This window comes from Oncorhynchus mykiss, chromosome 17 (genome assembly GCF_013265735.2).
Source record: "Oncorhynchus mykiss isolate Arlee chromosome 17, USDA_OmykA_1.1, whole genome shotgun sequence".
Lineage (NCBI taxonomy): Eukaryota > Metazoa > Chordata > Actinopteri > Salmoniformes > Salmonidae > Oncorhynchus > Oncorhynchus mykiss.
In genome coordinates, this window is record NC_048581.1 from 3,732,524 (window position 1) to 3,752,415 (window position 19,892).

The 19,892-nt window shown below is 39.6% G+C and overlaps 1 protein-coding gene across 1 annotated transcript; it reads left to right on the forward strand.

Moving 5' to 3' along the window:
- The first annotated feature begins 645 nt into the window (after positions 1–645).
- On the forward strand, positions 646–18,409 carry LOC118940209 (zinc finger protein 3-like). The gene is made up of 2 exons (XM_036948660.1): positions 646–1,344; positions 17,136–18,409. Exons 1-2 carry the CDS (start codon positions 963–965, stop codon positions 17,813–17,815), a joined length of 1,062 nt encoding a protein of 353 aa, XP_036804555.1. The 5' UTR covers positions 646–962; the 3' UTR covers positions 17,816–18,409.
- Positions 18,410–19,892: the final 1,483 nt, after the last annotated feature.

The window sequence follows — 19,892 nt, forward strand, 5'->3', positions numbered from 1 at the left end:
TTGGACCTACTCAGTACTGTTACACCGTGTAGGAGCAGTTTGGACCTACTCAGTACTGTTACACCGTGTAGGAGCAGTTTGGACCTACTCAGTACTGTTACACCGTGTAGGAGCAGTTTGGACCTACTCAGTACTGTTACACAGTGTAGGAGCAGTTTGGACCTACTCAGTACTGTTACACCGTGTAGGAGCAGTTTGGACCTACTCAGTACTGTTACACCGTGTAGGAGCAGTTTGGACCTACTCAGTACTGTTACACCATGTAGGAGCAGTTTGGACCTACTCAGTACTGTTACACCGTGTAGGAGCAGTTTGGACCTATTCAGTACTGTTACACCGTGTAGGAGCAGTTTGGACCTACTCAGTACTGTTACACCGTGTAGGAGCAGTTTGGACCTACTCAGTACTGTTACACCATGTAGGAGCAGTTTGGACCTAGCTGCCTTATTGGGATATTATCTGTTTGTTTGATTTTCTAAATGTGCAGGAGTAAATTGTTAAAGATATTCGCTAATCGACACATGCTTTTCTTTATACGTCTCAATATAATAATATGATATAAATAAATGAATGAAAAAACTGTGTCTCAAAATAAAATAAACATTTCCCTTGACTGTTACCCTCCCAGCCACCATGTGGCGATGTGCCTGTTTCAGGGCAATGCTGCCGGTGTGACGTATAATCTAATGGACGGGACGCTTCTTCAAACAACAACAGCGAGTTATTCACCTCCGTAGCTTTCGAGCACCTCGGTATCTCACTAGCCAACATAGACGATAAAATTGCAGATCTTTAAATGCTTTCGTTGTATATTAGCCACTGTGTTTTAAACACACTTGTCGTATCTCCTGGTTAGTTACCCAATTTAATATTTACGTTGTTGTTAGCTAGCTAGCTGGGTAAATTAGCAGTGCTAGTCTAGTCACTAATGCTAACTAGCTAACTAACTAACATCCCAGACCATGAGTTCACTAAGCTGCTCTCCTCCTGTTAAAGAAGAGGGGGTCTGCTGGACGGAGAAAGAAACTCTGGGGCTGAACATTGTCGTGAAAGAGGAGAAGGAAGAAGAGGATGTCACAGTAAAACAAGAAACAGAGGTTGAGGCTGTTACAGTGAAAGAAGAAGAGAAAGAGGTTAAATTGACAGAAGATGAAAACGCGTTCAGAGTGAAAGAGGAGGAGGATGTTACAGTAAAAGAAGAGGAGGAAGAAGAGGGGGAGGAGGGGGAGATGTCTGTCACAGTGAAAGAAGAGGAAGACGTCTTTGGAATGAAGGAAGTGGGGGAGATTACTGTCACATTGGAGGAGGAAGAAGAAGAGGAGACAGGAGATCTGATTAACAACAGTGAGTAATATCTTAAACACAGGGGTCCAAACTCTGCAGTTGTTGAACTGATGTGTGGTTTTAAAGGGGCATTTACTGAAGTTCTACACGTTAATAGTTCTGTACTGTAGGAATCGCTAAAGTTACGGGCGGCCAACAAAACGTTTATGGATCAAATGCTTCCCATTACATTTTTTCACAACATTTGTAAACATCGGAATATCTCTTTCTGTAGTGCTTTGCTTGACATCACATTAAATCAAAAATCAACTCATGTCTGACTTCAAATGATGAAGAGGACAGAATCAAGACAATGAAGAATAATTTTGATCAGGATGAAATGTATACAATAATAATTTCCACAGGTTATTTAAAATCCGATGTAGTTCGTTTTGTGCCAGAACAGAAATAAGGGGTTAAATGTGTGTAGGGGTTAGGGGAGGGTCTGCTTGGGGTAGGCTGTCATTGTAAAAATAAGAATTTGTTCTTAACTGGCTTGCATAGTTTAAAAAATAATTGTTGTTGCATATTGCTAAATGATCAATGGCATAACCATCTTAAAACACTTCCATATGTTAGCTCAGTCTAAAAACACCAACATTCCCCATGTTGGAAATTATGGAAAAATGACCATTTATATAAAAACACTAACACTGTTTCTTTTCTTAACGTTTTGTAACACAAGTTAATGTTTTAAATTCCCCAAAATGAACAGATATTACAACATTTTTTGGTCAAAATTTGTGTTTACAAATATGTTTTTCATGTTTTGAACAGTCATTTAGATACATTTCCTCCATTCCATGTTTTTCATTCAAAGTTGTGAGTTTTTGTGATTGGCTGAGAAATTAGCATTTGGGCTAATCTGATGACCTAAAATAGCCACTTATAAGGAACGCTGTGGTATTAACAGGAGTCCACTATATGGTATTACTAGGAGTCCACTATATGGTATTACTAGGAGTCCACTATATGGTATTACTAGGAGTCCACTGTATGGTATTACTAGGAGTCCACTATATGGTATTACTAGGAGTCCACTATATGGTATTACTAGGAGTCCACTATATGATATTACTAGGAGTCCACTATATGGTATTACTAGGAGTCCACTGTATGGTATTACTAGGAGTCCACTATATGGTATTACTAGGAGTCCACTATATGGTATTAACAGGAGTCCACTATATGGTATTACTAGTAGTCCACTGTATGGTATTACTAGGAGTCCACTATATGGTATTACTAGGAGTCCACTATATGGTATTACTAGGAGTCCACTATATGATATTACTAGGAGTCCACTATATGGTATTACTAGGAGTCCACTATATGGTATTACTAGGAGTCCACTATATGGTATTACTAGGAGTCCACTATATGGTATTACTAGGAGTCCACTATATGGTATTACTAGGAGTCCACTATATGGTATTACTAGGAGTCCACTATATGGTATTAATAGGAGTCCACTATGGTTTGGTGTGGATATTATAGGACTATGGTTTAGTGTGGATATTATAGGACCATGGTTTGGTGAGGATATTATAGGGCTATGGTTTGGTGTGGATATTATAGGACTATGGTTTGGTGTGGATATTATAGGACTATGGTTTGGTGTGGATATTATAGGACTATGGTTTGGTGTGGATATTATAGGGCTATGGTTTGGTGTGGATATTATAGGACTATGGTTTGGTGTGGATATTATAGGACTATGGTTTGGTGTGGATATTATAGGACTGTGGTTTGGTGAGGATATTATAGGGCTTAGCTATGGTTTGGTGTGGATATTATAGGGCTTAGCTATGGTTTGGTGTGGATATTATAGGACTATGGTTTGGTGTGGATATTATAGGGCTTTGGTTTGGTGTGGATATTATAGGGCTTAGCTATGGTTTGGTGTGGATATTATAGGGCTATGGTTTGGTGTGGATATTATAGGACTGTGGTTTGGTGTGGATATTATAGGGCTTAGCTATGGTTTGGTGTGGATATTATAGGACTATGGTTTGGTGTGGATATTATAGGGCTTTGGTTTGGTGTGGATATTATAGGGCTTAGCTATGGTTTGGTGTGGATATTATAGGGCTATGGTTTGGTGTGGATATTATAGGACTGTGGTTTGGTGTGGATATTATAGGGCTTAGCTATGGTTTGGTGTGGATATTATAGGGCTTAGCTATGGTTTGGTGTGGATATTATAGGACTGTGGTTTGGTGTGGATATTACAGGACTATGGTTTGGTGTGGATATTACAGGACTATGGTTTGGTGTGGATATTACAGGACTGTGGTTTGGTGTGGATATTACAGGACTATGGTTTGGTGTGGATATTATAGGACTGTGGTTTGGTGTGGATATTACAGGACTATGGTTTGGTGTGGATATTACAGGACTGTGGTTTGGTGTGGATATTACAGGACTATGGTTTGGTGTGGATATTATAGGACTATGGTTTGGTGTGGATATTATAGGGCTTAGCTATGGTTTGGTGTGGATATTATAGGACTATGGTTTGGTGTGGATATTATAGGGCTATGGTTTGGTGAGGATATTATAGGACTATGGTTTGGTGTGGATATTATAGGGCTATGGTTTGGTGTGGATATTATAGGGCTATGGTTTGGTGTGGATATTATAGGACTATGGTTTGGTGAGGATATTATAGGACTGTGGTTTGGTGAGGATATTATAGGACTATGGTTTGGTGTGGATATTATAGGACTATGGTTTGGTGTGGATATTATAGGACTATGGTTTGGTGTGGATATTATAGGACTATGGTTTGGTGAGGATATTATAGGACTATGGTTTGGTGTGGATATTATAGGGCTATGGTTTGGTGTGGATATTATAGGACTATGGTTTGGTGTGGATATTATAGGACTATGGTTTGGTGAGGATATTATAGGACTATGGTTTGGTGTGGATATTATAGGGCTATGGTTTGGTGTGGATATTATAGGACTATGGTTTGGTGTTTATATTATAGGACTATGGTTTGGTGTGGATATTATAGGACTATGGTTTGGTGTGGATATTATAGGACTATAGTTTGGTGAGGATATTATAGGGCTATGGTTTGGTGAGGATATTATAGGACTATGGTTTGGTGTGGATATTATAGGGCTTTGGTTTGGTGTGGATATTATAGGGCTTAGCTATGGTTTGGTGTGGATATTATAGGGCTATGGTTTGGTGTGGATATTATAGGACTGTGGTTTGGTGTGGATATTATAGGGCTTAGCTATGGTTTGGTGTGGATATTATAGGGCTTAGCTATGGTTTGGTGTGGATATTATAGGACTATGGTTTGGTGTGGATATTATAGGACTGTGGTTTGGTGTGGATATTACAGGACTATGGTTTGGTGTGGATATTACAGGACTATGGTTTGGTGTGGATATTACAGGACTGTGGTTTGGTGTGGATATTACAGGACTATGGTTTGGTGTGGATATTATAGGACTGTGGTTTGGTGTGGATATTACAGGACTATGGTTTGGTGTGGATATTACAGGACTGTGGTTTGGTGTGGATATTACAGGACTATGGTTTGGTGTGGATATTATAGGACTATGGTTTGGTGTGGATATTATAGGGCTTAGCTATGGTTTGGTGTGGATATTATAGGACTATGGTTTGGTGTGGATATTATAGGGCTATGGTTTGGTGAGGATATTATAGGACTATGGTTTGGTGTGGATATTATAGGGCTATGGTTTGGTGTGGATATTATAGGGCTATGGTTTGGTGTGGATATTATAGGACTATGGTTTGGTGAGGATATTATAGGACTGTGGTTTGGTGAGGATATTATAGGACTATGGTTTGGTGTGGATATTATAGGACTATGGTTTGGTGTGGATATTATAGGACTATGGTTTGGTGTGGATATTATAGGACTATGGTTTGGTGAGGATATTATAGGACTATGGTTTGGTGTGGATATTATAGGGCTATGGTTTGGTGTGGATATTATAGGACTATGGTTTGGTGTGGATATTATAGGACTATGGTTTGGTGAGGATATTATAGGACTATGGTTTGGTGTGGATATTATAGGGCTATGGTTTGGTGTGGATATTATAGGACTATGGTTTGGTGTTTATATTATAGGACTATGGTTTGGTGTGGATATTATAGGACTATGGTTTGGTGTGGATATTATAGGACTATAGTTTGGTGAGGATATTATAGGACTATGGTTTGGTTATTATAGGGCTTATCTATGGTTTGGTGAGGATATTATAGGACTATGGTTTGTAGTGGATTTTATAGGACTGTGGTTTGTAGTGGATATTATAGGGCTATGGTTTGGTTATTATAGGGCTTATCTATGGTTTGGTGAGGATATTATAGGACTATGGTTTGGTGTGGATATTATAGGACTATGGTTTGGTGAGGATATTATGGGGCTATGGTTTGGTGAGGATATTATAGGACTATGGTTTGGTGTTTATATTATAGGACTATGGTTTGGTGTGGATATTATAGGACTATGGTTTGGTGTGGATATTATAGGACTATAGTTTGGTGAGGATATTATAGGACTATGGTTTGGTTATTATAGGGCTTATCTATGGTTTGGTGAGGATATTATAGGACTATGGTTTGTAGTGGATTTTATAGGACTGTGGTTTGTAGTGGATATTATAGGGCTATGGTTTGGTTATTATAGGGCTTATCTATGGTTTGGTGAGGATATTATAGGAGTGTGGTTTGGTGTGGATATTATAGGGCTATGGTTTGGTGTGGATATTACAGGACTATGGTTTGGTGTGGATATTACAGGACTATGGTTTGGTGTGGATATTACAGGACTGTGGTTTGGTGTGGATATTACAGGACTATGGTTTGGTGTGGATATTATAGGACTGTGGTTTGGTGTGGATATTACAGGACTATGGTTTGGTGTGGATATTACAGGACTGTGGTTTGGTGTGGATATTACAGGACTATGGTTTGGTGTGGATATTATAGGACAATGGTTTGGTGTGGATATTATAGGGCTTAGCTATGGTTTGGTGTGGATATTATAGGACTATGGTTTGGTGTGGATATTATAGGGCTATGGTTTGGTGAGGATATTATAGGACTATGGTTTGGTGTGGATATTATAGGGCTATGGTTTGGTGTGGATATTATAGGGCTATGGTTTGGTGTGGATATTATAGGACTATGGTTTGGTGAGGATATTATAGGACTGTGGTTTGGTGAGGATATTATAGGACTATGGTTTGGTGTGGATATTATAGGACTATGGTTTGGTGTGGATATTATAGGACTATGGTTTGGTGTGGATATTATAGGACTATGGTTTGGTGAGGATATTATAGGACTATGGTTTGGTGTGGATATTATAGGGCTATGGTTTGGTGTGGATATTATAGGACTATGGTTTGGTGTGGATATTATAGGACTATGGTTTGGTGAGGATATTATAGGACTATGGTTTGGTGTGGATATTATAGGGCTATGGTTTGGTGTGGATATTATAGGACTATGGTTTGGTGTTTATATTATAGGACTATGGTTTGGTGTGGATATTATAGGACTATGGTTTGGTGTGGATATTATAGGACTATAGTTTGGTGAGGATATTATAGGGCTATGGTTTGGTGAGGATATTATAGGACTATGGTTTGGTGTGGATATTATAGGGCTTTGGTTTGGTGTGGATATTATAGGGCTTAGCTATGGTTTGGTGTGGATATTATAGGGCTATGGTTTGGTGTGGATATTATAGGACTGTGGTTTGGTGTGGATATTATAGGGCTTAGCTATGGTTTGGTGTGGATATTATAGGGCTTAGCTATGGTTTGGTGTGGATATTATAGGACTATGGTTTGGTGTGGATATTATAGGACTGTGGTTTGGTGTGGATATTACAGGACTATGGTTTGGTGTGGATATTACAGGACTATGGTTTGGTGTGGATATTACAGGACTGTGGTTTGGTGTGGATATTACAGGACTATGGTTTGGTGTGGATATTATAGGACTGTGGTTTGGTGTGGATATTACAGGACTATGGTTTGGTGTGGATATTACAGGACTGTGGTTTGGTGTGGATATTACAGGACTATGGTTTGGTGTGGATATTATAGGACTATGGTTTGGTGTGGATATTATAGGGCTTAGCTATGGTTTGGTGAGGATATTATAGGACTATGGTTTGTTGTGGATATTATAGGGCTATGGTTTGGTGTGGATATTATAGGGCTATGGTTTGGTGTGGATATTATAGGACTATGGTTTGGTGAGGATATTATAGGACTGTGGTTTGGTGAGGATATTATAGGACTATGGTTTGGTGTGGATATTATAGGACTATGGTTTGGTGTGGATATTACAGGACTATGGTTTGGTGTGGATATTACAGGACTGTGGTTTGGTGTGGATATTACAGGACTATGGTTTGGTGTGGATATTACAGGACTATGGTTTGGTGTGGATATTACAGGACTATGGTTTGGTGTGGATATTACAGGACTGTGGTTTGGTGTGGATATTACAGGACTATGGTTTGGTGTGGATATTATAGGACTGTGGTTTGGTGTGGATATTACAGGACTATGGTTTGGTGTGGATATTACAGGACTGTGGTTTGGTGTGGATATTACAGGACTATGGTTTGGTGTGGATATTATAGGACTATGGTTTGGTGTGGATATTATAGGGCTTAGCTATGGTTTGGTGAGGATATTATAGGACTATGGTTTGTTGTGGATATTATAGGGCTATGGTTTGGTGTGGATATTATAGGGCTATGGTTTGGTGTGGATATTATAGGACTATGGTTTGGTGAGGATATTATAGGACTGTGGTTTGGTGAGGATATTATAGGACTATGGTTTGGTGTGGATATTATAGGACTATGGTTTGGTGTGGATATTATAGGACTATGGTTTGGTGTGGATATTATAGGACTATGGTTTGGTGAGGATATTATAGGACTATGGTTTGGTGTGGATATTATAGGGCTATGGTTTGGTGTGGATATTATAGGACTATGGTTTGGTGTGGATATTATAGGACTATGGTTTGGTGAGGATATTATAGGACTATGGTTTGGTGTGGATATTATAGGGCTATGGTTTGGTGTGGATATTATAGGACTATGGTTTGGTGTTTATATTATAGGACTATGGTTTGGTGTGGATATTATAGGACTATGGTTTGGTGTGGATATTATAGGACTATAGTTTGGTGAGGATATTATAGGACTATGGTTTGGTTATTATAGGGCTTATCTATGGTTTGGTGAGGATATTATAGGACTATGGTTTGTAGTGGATTTTATAGGACTGTGGTTTGTAGTGGATATTATAGGGCTATGGTTTGGTTATTATAGGGCTTATCTATGGTTTGGTGAGGATATTATAGGACTATGGTTTGGTGTGGATATTATAGGACTATGGTTTGGTGAGGATATTATGGGGCTATGGTTTGGTGAGGATATTATAGGACTATGGTTTGGTGTTTATATTATAGGACTATGGTTTGGTGTGGATATTATAGGACTATGGTTTGGTGTGGATATTATAGGACTATAGTTTGGTGAGGATATTATAGGACTATGGTTTGGTTATTATAGGGCTTATCTATGGTTTGGTGAGGATATTATAGGACTATGGTTTGTAGTGGATTTTATAGGACTGTGGTTTGTAGTGGATATTATAGGGCTATGGTTTGGTTATTATAGGGCTTATCTATGGTTTGGTGAGGATATTATAGGAGTGTGGTTTGGTGTGGATATTATAGGGCTATGGTTTGGTGTGGATATTACAGGACTATGGTTTGGTGTGGATATTACAGGACTATGGTTTGGTGTGGATATTACAGGACTGTGGTTTGGTGTGGATATTACAGGACTATGGTTTGGTGTGGATATTATAGGACTGTGGTTTGGTGTGGATATTACAGGACTATGGTTTGGTGTGGATATTACAGGACTGTGGTTTGGTGTGGATATTACAGGACTATGGTTTGGTGTGGATATTATAGGACTATGGTTTGGTGTGGATATTATAGGGCTTAGCTATGGTTTGGTGTGGATATTATAGGACTATGGTTTGGTGTGGATATTATAGGGCTATGGTTTGGTGAGGATATTATAGGACTATGGTTTGGTGTGGATATTATAGGGCTATGGTTTGGTGTGGATATTATAGGGCTATGGTTTGGTGTGGATATTATAGGACTATGGTTTGGTGAGGATATTATAGGACTGTGGTTTGGTGAGGATATTATAGGACTATGGTTTGGTGTGGATATTATAGGACTATGGTTTGGTATGGATATTATAGGACTATGGTTTGGTGTGGATATTATAGGACTATGGTTTGGTGAGGATATTATAGGACTATGGTTTGGTGTGGATATTATAGGGCTATGGTTTGGTGTGGATATTATAGGACTATGGTTTGGTGTGGATATTATAGGACTATGGTTTGGTGAGGATATTATAGGACTATGGTTTGGTGTGGATATTATAGGGCTATGGTTTGGTGTGGATATTATAGGACTATGGTTTGGTGTTTATATTATAGGACTATGGTTTGGTGTGGATATTATAGGACTATGGTTTGGTGTGGATATTATAGGACTATAGTTTGGTGAGGATATTATAGGGCTATGGTTTGGTGAGGATATTATAGGACTATGGTTTGGTGTGGATATTATAGGGCTTTGGTTTGGTGTGGATATTATAGGGCTTAGCTATGGTTTGGTGTGGATATTATAGGGCTATGGTTTGGTGTGGATATTATAGGACTGTGGTTTGGTGTGGATATTATAGGGCTTAGCTATGGTTTGGTGTGGATATTATAGGGCTTAGCTATGGTTTGGTGTGGATATTATAGGACTATGGTTTGGTGTGGATATTATAGGACTGTGGTTTGGTGTGGATATTACAGGACTATGGTTTGGTGTGGATATTACAGGACTATGGTTTGGTGTGGATATTACAGGACTGTGGTTTGGTGTGGATATTACAGGACTATGGTTTGGTGTGGATATTATAGGACTGTGGTTTGGTGTGGATATTACAGGACTGTGGTTTGGTGTGGATATTACAGGACTATGGTTTGGTGTGGATATTATAGGACTATGGTTTGGTGTGGATATTATAGGGCTTAGCTATGGTTTGGTGTGGATATTATAGGACTATGGTTTGGTGTGGATATTATAGGGCTATGGTTTGGTGAGGATATTATAGGACTATGGTTTGGTGTGGATATTATAGGGCTATGGTTTGGTGTGGATATTATAGGGCTATGGTTTGGTGTGGATATTATAGGACTATGGTTTGGTGAGGATTTTATAGGACTGTGGTTTGTAGTGGATATTATAGGGCTATGGTTTGGTTATTATAGGGCTTATCTATGGTTTGGTGAGGATATTATAGGAGTGTGGTTTGGTGTGGATATTATAGGGCTATGGTTTGGTGTGGATATTACAGGACTATGGTTTGGTGTGGATATTACAGGACTATGGTTTGGTGTGGATATTACAGGACTGTGGTTTGGTGTGGATATTACAGGACTATGGTTTGGTGTGGATATTATAGGACTGTGGTTTGGTGTGGATATTACAGGACTATGGTTTGGTGTGGATATTACAGGACTGTGGTTTGGTGTGGATATTACAGGACTATGGTTTGGTGTGGATATTATAGGACTATGGTTTGGTGTGGATATTATAGGGCTTAGCTATGGTTTGGTGTGGATATTATAGGACTATGGTTTGGTGTGGATATTATAGGGCTATGGTTTGGTGAGGATATTATAGGACTATGGTTTGGTGTGGATATTATAGGGCTATGGTTTGGTGTGGATATTATAGGGCTATGGTTTGGTGTGGATATTATAGGACTATGGTTTGGTGAGGATATTATAGGACTGTGGTTTGGTGAGGATATTATAGGACTATGGTTTGGTGTGGATATTATAGGACTATGGTTTGGTATGGAAATTATAGGACTATGGTTTGGTGTGGATATTATAGGACTATGGTTTGGTGAGGATATTATAGGACTATGGTTTGGTGTGGATATTATAGGGCTATGGTTTGGTGTGGATATTATAGGACTATGGTTTGGTGTGGATATTATAGGACTATGGTTTGGTGAGGATATTATAGGACTATGGTTTGGTGTGGATATTATAGGGCTATGGTTTGGTGTGGATATTATAGGACTATGGTTTGGTGTTTATATTATAGGACTATGGTTTGGTGTGGATATTATAGGACTATGGTTTGGTGTGGATATTATAGGACTATAGTTTGGTGAGGATATTATAGGGCTATGGTTTGGTGAGGATATTATAGGACTATGGTTTGGTGTGGATATTATAGGGCTTTGGTTTGGTGTGGATATTATAGGGCTTAGCTATGGTTTGGTGTGGATATTATAGGGCTATGGTTTGGTGTGGATATTATAGGACTGTGGTTTGGTGTGGATATTATAGGGCTTAGCTATGGTTTGGTGTGGATATTATAGGGCTTAGCTATGGTTTGGTGTGGATATTATAGGACTATGGTTTGGTGTGGATATTATAGGACTGTGGTTTGGTGTGGATATTACAGGACTATGGTTTGGTGTGGATATTACAGGACTATGGTTTGGTGTGGATATTACAGGACTGTGGTTTGGTGTGGATATTACAGGACTATGGTTTGGTGTGGATATTATAGGACTGTGGTTTGGTGTGGATATTACAGGACTGTGGTTTGGTGTGGATATTACAGGACTATGGTTTGGTGTGGATATTATAGGACTATGGTTTGGTGTGGATATTATAGGGCTTAGCTATGGTTTGGTGTGGATATTATAGGACTATGGTTTGGTGTGGATATTATAGGGCTATGGTTTGGTGAGGATATTATAGGACTATGGTTTGGTGTGGATATTATAGGGCTATGGTTTGGTGTGGATATTATAGGGCTATGGTTTGGTGTGGATATTATAGGACTATGGTTTGGTGAGGATTTTATAGGACTGTGGTTTGTAGTGGATATTATAGGGCTATGGTTTGGTTATTATAGGGCTTATCTATGGTTTGGTGAGGATATTATAGGAGTGTGGTTTGGTGTGGATATTATAGGGCTATGGTTTGGTGTGGATATTACAGGACTATGGTTTGGTGTGGATATTACAGGACTATGGTTTGGTGTGGATATTACAGGACTGTGGTTTGGTGTGGATATTACAGGACTATGGTTTGGTGTGGATATTATAGGACTGTGGTTTGGTGTGGATATTACAGGACTATGGTTTGGTGTGGATATTACAGGACTGTGGTTTGGTGTGGATATTACAGGACTATGGTTTGGTGTGGATATTATAGGACTATGGTTTGGTGTGGATATTATAGGGCTTAGCTATGGTTTGGTGTGGATATTATAGGACTATGGTTTGGTGTGGATATTATAGGGCTATGGTTTGGTGAGGATATTATAGGACTATGGTTTGGTGTGGATATTATAGGGCTATGGTTTGGTGTGGATATTATAGGGCTATGGTTTGGTGTGGATATTATAGGACTATGGTTTGGTGAGGATATTATAGGACTGTGGTTTGGTGAGGATATTATAGGACTATGGTTTGGTGTGGATATTATAGGACTATGGTTTGGTATGGAAATTATAGGACTATGGTTTGGTGTGGATATTATAGGACTATGGTTTGGTGAGGATATTATAGGACTATGGTTTGGTGTGGATATTATAGGGCTATGGTTTGGTGTGGATATTATAGGACTATGGTTTGGTGTGGATATTATAGGACTATGGTTTGGTGAGGATATTATAGGACTATGGTTTGGTGTGGATATTATAGGGCTATGGTTTGGTGTGGATATTATAGGACTATGGTTTGGTGTTTATATTATAGGACTATGGTTTGGTGTGGATATTATAGGACTATGGTTTGGTGTGGATATTATAGGACTATAGTTTGGTGAGGATATTATAGGGCTATGGTTTGGTGAGGATATTATAGGACTATGGTTTGGTGTGGATATTATAGGGCTTTGGTTTGGTGTGGATATTATAGGGCTTAGCTATGGTTTGGTGTGGATATTATAGGGCTATGGTTTGGTGTGGATATTATAGGACTGTGGTTTGGTGTGGATATTATAGGGCTTAGCTATGGTTTGGTGTGGATATTATAGGGCTTAGCTATGGTTTGGTGTGGATATTATAGGACTATGGTTTGGTGTGGATATTATAGGACTGTGGTTTGGTGTGGATATTACAGGACTATGGTTTGGTGTGGATATTACAGGACTATGGTTTGGTGTGGATATTACAGGACTGTGGTTTGGTGTGGATATTACAGGACTATGGTTTGGTGTGGATATTATAGGACTGTGGTTTGGTGTGGATATTACAGGACTATGGTTTGGTGTGGATATTACAGGACTGTGGTTTGGTGTGGATATTACAGGACTATGGTTTGGTGTGGATATTATAGGACTATGGTTTGGTGTGGATATTATAGGGCTTAGCTATGGTTTGGTGTGGATATTATAGGACTATGGTTTGGTGTGGATATTATAGGGCTATGGTTTGGTGAGGATATTATAGGACTATGGTTTGGTGTGGATATTATAGGGCTATGGTTTGGTGTGGATATTATAGGGCTATGGTTTGGTGTGGATATTATAGGACTATGGTTTGGTGAGGATATTATAGGACTGTGGTTTGGTGAGGATATTATAGGACTATGGTTTGGTGTGGATATTATAGGACTATGGTTTGGTGTGGATATTATAGGACTATGGTTTGGTGTGGATATTATAGGACTATGGTTTGGTGAGGATATTATAGGACTATGGTTTGGTGTGGATATTATAGGGCTATGGTTTGGTGTGGATATTATAGGACTATGGTTTGGTGTGGATATTATAGGACTATGGTTTGGTGAGGATATTATAGGACTATGGTTTGGTGTGGATATTATAGGGCTATGGTTTGGTGTGGATATTATAGGACTATGGTTTGGTGTTTATATTATAGGACTATGGTTTGGTGTGGATATTATAGGACTATGGTTTGGTGTGGATATTATAGGACTATAGTTTGGTGAGGATATTATAGGACTATGGTTTGGTTATTATAGGGCTTATCTATGGTTTGGTGAGGATATTATAGGACTATGGTTTGTAGTGGATTTTATAGGACTGTGGTTTGTAGTGGATATTATAGGGCTATGGTTTGGTTATTATAGGGCTTATCTATGGTTTGGTGAGGATATTATAGGACTATGGTTTGGTGTGGATATTATAGGACTATGGTTTGGTGAGGATATTATGGGGCTATGGTTTGGTGAGGATATTATAGGACTATGGTTTGGTGTTTATATTATAGGACTATGGTTTGGTGTGGATATTATAGGACTATGGTTTGGTGTGGATATTATAGGACTATAGTTTGGTGAGGATATTATAGGACTATGGTTTGGTTATTATAGGGCTTATCTATGGTTTGGTGAGGATATTATAGGACTATGGTTTGTAGTGGATTTTATAGGACTGTGGTTTGTAGTGGATATTATAGGGCTATGGTTTGGTTATTATAGGGCTTATCTATGGTTTGGTGAGGATATTATAGGAGTGTGGTTTGGTGTGGATATTATAGGGCTATGGTTTGGTGTGGATATTATAGGACTATGGTTTGGTGTGGATATTATAGGACCATGGTTTGGTTATTATAGGGCTTATCTATGGTTTGGTGTGGATATTATAGGACTATGGTTTGGTGTGGATATTATAGGACTATGGTTTGGTGTGGATATTATAGGACTATGGTTTGGTGAGGATATTATAGGACTATGGTTTGGTGAGGATATTATAGGACTTAGTTATGGTTTGGTGTGGATATTATAGGACTATGGTTTGGTGAGGATATTATAGGACTGTGGTTTGGTGAGGATATTATAGGACTTAGTTATGGTTTTGTGTGGATATTATAGGACTATGGTTTGGTGTGGATATTATAGGGCTTGATAAATGATGAGGGTAAAATGGTGAAATTAACTGTAAATCTAAAGGTTTATATCCAGAAATGCAAAGATATAAATCCCAAAGGGAAAAGGTATACATCTATGAAGAACTGTTGAAAACTGTCTTTATCCATCTTCCAGTAGGCTCCTATCACCTGTTCTAATCATCCAGTAGGCTCCTATCACCTGTTCTAATCTTCCAGTAGGCTCCTATCACCTGTTCTAATCTTCCAGTAGGCTCCTATCACCTGTTCTAATCTTCCAGTAGGCTCCTATCACCTGTTCTAATCTTCCAGTAGGCTCCTATCACCTGTTCTAATCTTCCAGTAGGCTCCTATCACCTGTTCTAATCTTTCAGTAGGCTCCTATCACCTGTTCTAATCTTCCAGTAGGCTCCTATCACCTGTTCTAATCTTCCAGTAGGCTCCTATCACCTGTTCTAATCTTCCAGTAGGCTCCTATCACCTGTTCTAATCTTCCAGTAGGCTCCTATCACCTGTTCTAATCACTGTTCAACTGAAGCCCAAGCTTAACCCCTTATGTACCATTCTAGCCCCATCTTAACCCGTATGTACCATTCTAGCCCCATCTTAACCCATTATGTACCATTCTAGCCCCATCTTAACCCATTATGTACCATTCTAGCCCCATCTTAACCCCGTATGTACCATTATAGCCCCATCTTAACCCATATGTACCATTCTAGCCCATATTAACCCCTTATGCACCATTCTATCCCCATCTTAACCCATTATGTACCATTCTAGCCCCATCTTAACCCATTATGTACCATTCTAGCTCCATCTTCACCCCTTATGTACCATTCTAGCCCCATCTTAACCCCGTATGTACCATTCTAGCCCCATCTTAACCTGTTATGTACCATTCTAGCCCCATCTTAAACTGTTATGTACCATTCTAGCCCCATCTTAAACTGTTATGTACCATTCTAGCCCCATCTTAACCTGTTATGTACCATTCTAGCCCCATCTAAACCTGTCATGTACCATTCTAGCCCCATCTTAACCCCTTATCTACCATTCTAGCCCCATCTTAACTTAATTGGCCACTAGGCATCATTATAGTAATTGAAGGGAGATTTGAAGGGAGATTTACATAAAACATTTCTATTCAATAATAAATGTTCAAAATTAGTTCTATACAGATTTTATTTTACATAGAAAATGGCTGTAGAGACACATAGCTAGGATAGGATTATACAAGATGCTTTTTTCCAGTGGAGATTAGTTGATACATGTCCTGGCTGGGCTGTGGGACAGTGGATGTGTAGGAATGATTCAAATGGAACTGGTAAGCGCCATTACCCGGGTAGCATTGTGAATAACTAATGGCTATTAACCAATCGGCATCCAGGATCCAAATGTAAAGTTGAATAATGAGGCATCTAGTCATCAAATCAGATTTTATTTGTCACATCTGCCGAATACAACAGGAATTACCACAAGGCCTTAATAAACAACAACAAGCTGTTTTCAGAAAAATAAGAGTTAAGTAACAAATGGATGAATAAAAACAACTAGAAATGAAAGAGCAGCAGTAGACTGCAGAAACATTATGTTACAAATAACGTGACAGAACACAACAACACAACAACACAACACAACAACACAACAACACAATAACACAATAACACAATTGGTTAAGAGCCTGTTTACCGGCAGCCATCTCCTCCTGCGCCACTATATTTTACATCAGGGCAATGGATTAAACCTCATAGGAAGAGCAAATTTCATTCAGGTCTCTCTGTTTAATAACTAAATACTCTTGTCTTTGGCAGGAGAGAGACCAGACTCTCACTCTGACAGACGGAAGAAGAGTCCTTCAGGGGAACCAGACCCAGAGACGCCCAAACCAGGGAGACGACACCACTGCTCCCAGTGTAATTTGAGTTTTAAGTTTTTATGGAAGCTGAAACAGCATGAGAGGATGCACACAGGGGAGAAGCCACACCACTGCTCCCAGTGTGGAAAGAGTTTTACCCTGTTAGGGAACCTGAAAAAGCATAAAGGAATACACACAGGAGAAAAGCCTTTCCAATGTTCCCAGTGTGGAAAGAGATTTTCACGATCACAGGAACTAAAATCACATGAGATGAAACACACTGGGGATAAACCACACCACTGCTCCCAGTGTGGAAAGAGTTTTACCCAGTTAGGGACCCTGAACAAACATAAGAGAATACACACAGGAGAAAGGCCTTACCACTGCTCCCAGTGTGGAAAGAGTTTTATACAGTTAGGGAACCTGAACAACCATAATATAATACACACAGAAGAAAAGCCTTTCCAATGTTTCTACTGTGGAAAGAGATTTTCACGATCACAGGACCTAAAATCACATGAGATGATACACACGGGGGAGAAACCACACCACTGCACCCATTGTGGAAAGAGTTTTACACAGTTGGGAAGTCTGAACAAACATAAGAAGAGAATACACTCTGGAGAGAAATCTTAACATACTTTCCCAGTCAGAGGACCTGTAATCACATGACAGAACAGAGAGGCTGTGTTCTGACTTATGTTTTAGAGGTAGTTTTTAAATTAAATGTTGATATAAAAAAATATGATTTGGATATTTTAAAATAACAATTATTAAATAGATTAGTAGGATGTGCATTTCTTGATTTTAACCTAGAAATGACATGAATTGAGTTAATGTGTATACTAGTCTTCACCCTAAAAGGTTTATGAACATTTGATGACGTTGTTCTGATGACGTTGACAATTTTGTTGACACGAAGAACACTCACTTCCTCATGAATGTTCCCATCAGTATTATTCCACCATGTCAGAGAAAACACAGGTGCTGATTTGATTAATGGAACATATTGTTGTCTGAATATAAATATAATGTGGCACTAGTGGACATTCATTATATACATCTGTGTATTGTTACATTATACATTATAGACCTAGGTGCTTATTTTTAATTTTTTTTATTATATATGTTTGTTTGACTGAATGAACCAGAAATTGCCTAATGTGCATGTGTGTAGTAGATGTTAAGTTTGTTTTCAATTCTAACTCATTAAAAATGTTCACTAATCAATCAACACATGCTTCTCTTTATACAGCTCACTGCTTCTTGACACACTACTCACTTAACCCGGAAGCCAGCCACACCACTGTGTCTTAGGAAAACACCGTACACAGCAACTAAAATCACACGAGAGGACACACACGTGGGAGAAACCATACCACTGCTTCCAGTGTGAAAATAGTTTTATTGCAGTTAGGGAGCCTGAACAATCATAATATAATACACACAGGAGAAAAGCCTTTCCCCTCTGTCCCGGTACACCCTTTAAACAGGGTATTACGGTACAGAGTCAATGTGGAGGCTATATACAGGGGGTACCGGGACAGAGTCAATGTGGAGGCTATATACAGGGGGTACCGGGACAGAGTCAATGTGGAGGCTATATACAGGGGATACCGGGACAGAGTCAATGTGGAGGCTATATACAGGGGATACCGGGACAGAGTCAATGTGGAGGCTATATACAGGGGATACCGGGACAGAGTCAATGTGGAGGCTATATACAGGGGGTACCGGGACAGAGTCAATGTGGAGGCTATATACAGGGGGTACCAGTACAGAGTCAATGTGGAGGCTATATACAGGGGGTACCGGGACAGAGTCAATGTGGAGGCTATATACAGGGGGGTAACAGTACAGAGTCAATGTGTAGACTATATACAGGGGGTACCGGGACAGAGTCAATGTGGAGGCTATACACAGGGGCAGGCAATGTGCAGGGGCACCGGTTAGTTGAGGTAATTGAGGTAATATGTACATGTAGGTAGAGTTATTAAAGTGACTATGCATCGATAATAACAGAGTTGCAGCAGTGTAAAAGGGGGCCAATGCAAATAGTCTGGGTAGTCATTTGATTAGATGTTCAGGAGTCTTATGGCTTGAGGGTAGAAACGGTTTAAAAGCCTCTTGGACCTAGACTTGCAGCTCCGGTACTGCTTGCTGTGCGGTTGCAGAGAGAGCAGTCTATGACTAGGGTGGCTGGAGTCTTTGAACATTTTTAGGGCCTTCCCCTGACACCGCCTGGTATATAAGTCCTGGATGGCAGGAAGCTTGGTCCCAGTGATGTACTGCGCCGTACGCACTACCCTCTGTAGTGCCTTGCGGTTGGAGGTCGAGCAGTTGCCATACCAGGCAGTGATGCAACCCGTAAGGATGTTCAATGGTACAGTTGTAGAACCTTTTGAGGATCTGAGGACCCATGCCAAATCTTTTCAGTCTCCTGAGGGGGAATAGGTTTGGTTGTGCCCTCTGTTAGTGTGTTGGTGATGTGGACGCCAAGGAACCTGAAGCTCTCAACCTGCTCCACTAAATCCCTGTCGATGAGAACGGGGGCATGCTCGGTCCTCTTTTTCCTGTAGTCCACAATCATCTCCTTTGTCTTGATCACGTTAAGGGAGAGGTTGTTGTCCTTGCACCACACCGTCAGGTCTCTGACCCCCTCCCTGTAGGCTGTCTCGTCGTTGTCGATGATCAGGCCTAACACTGTTGTGTC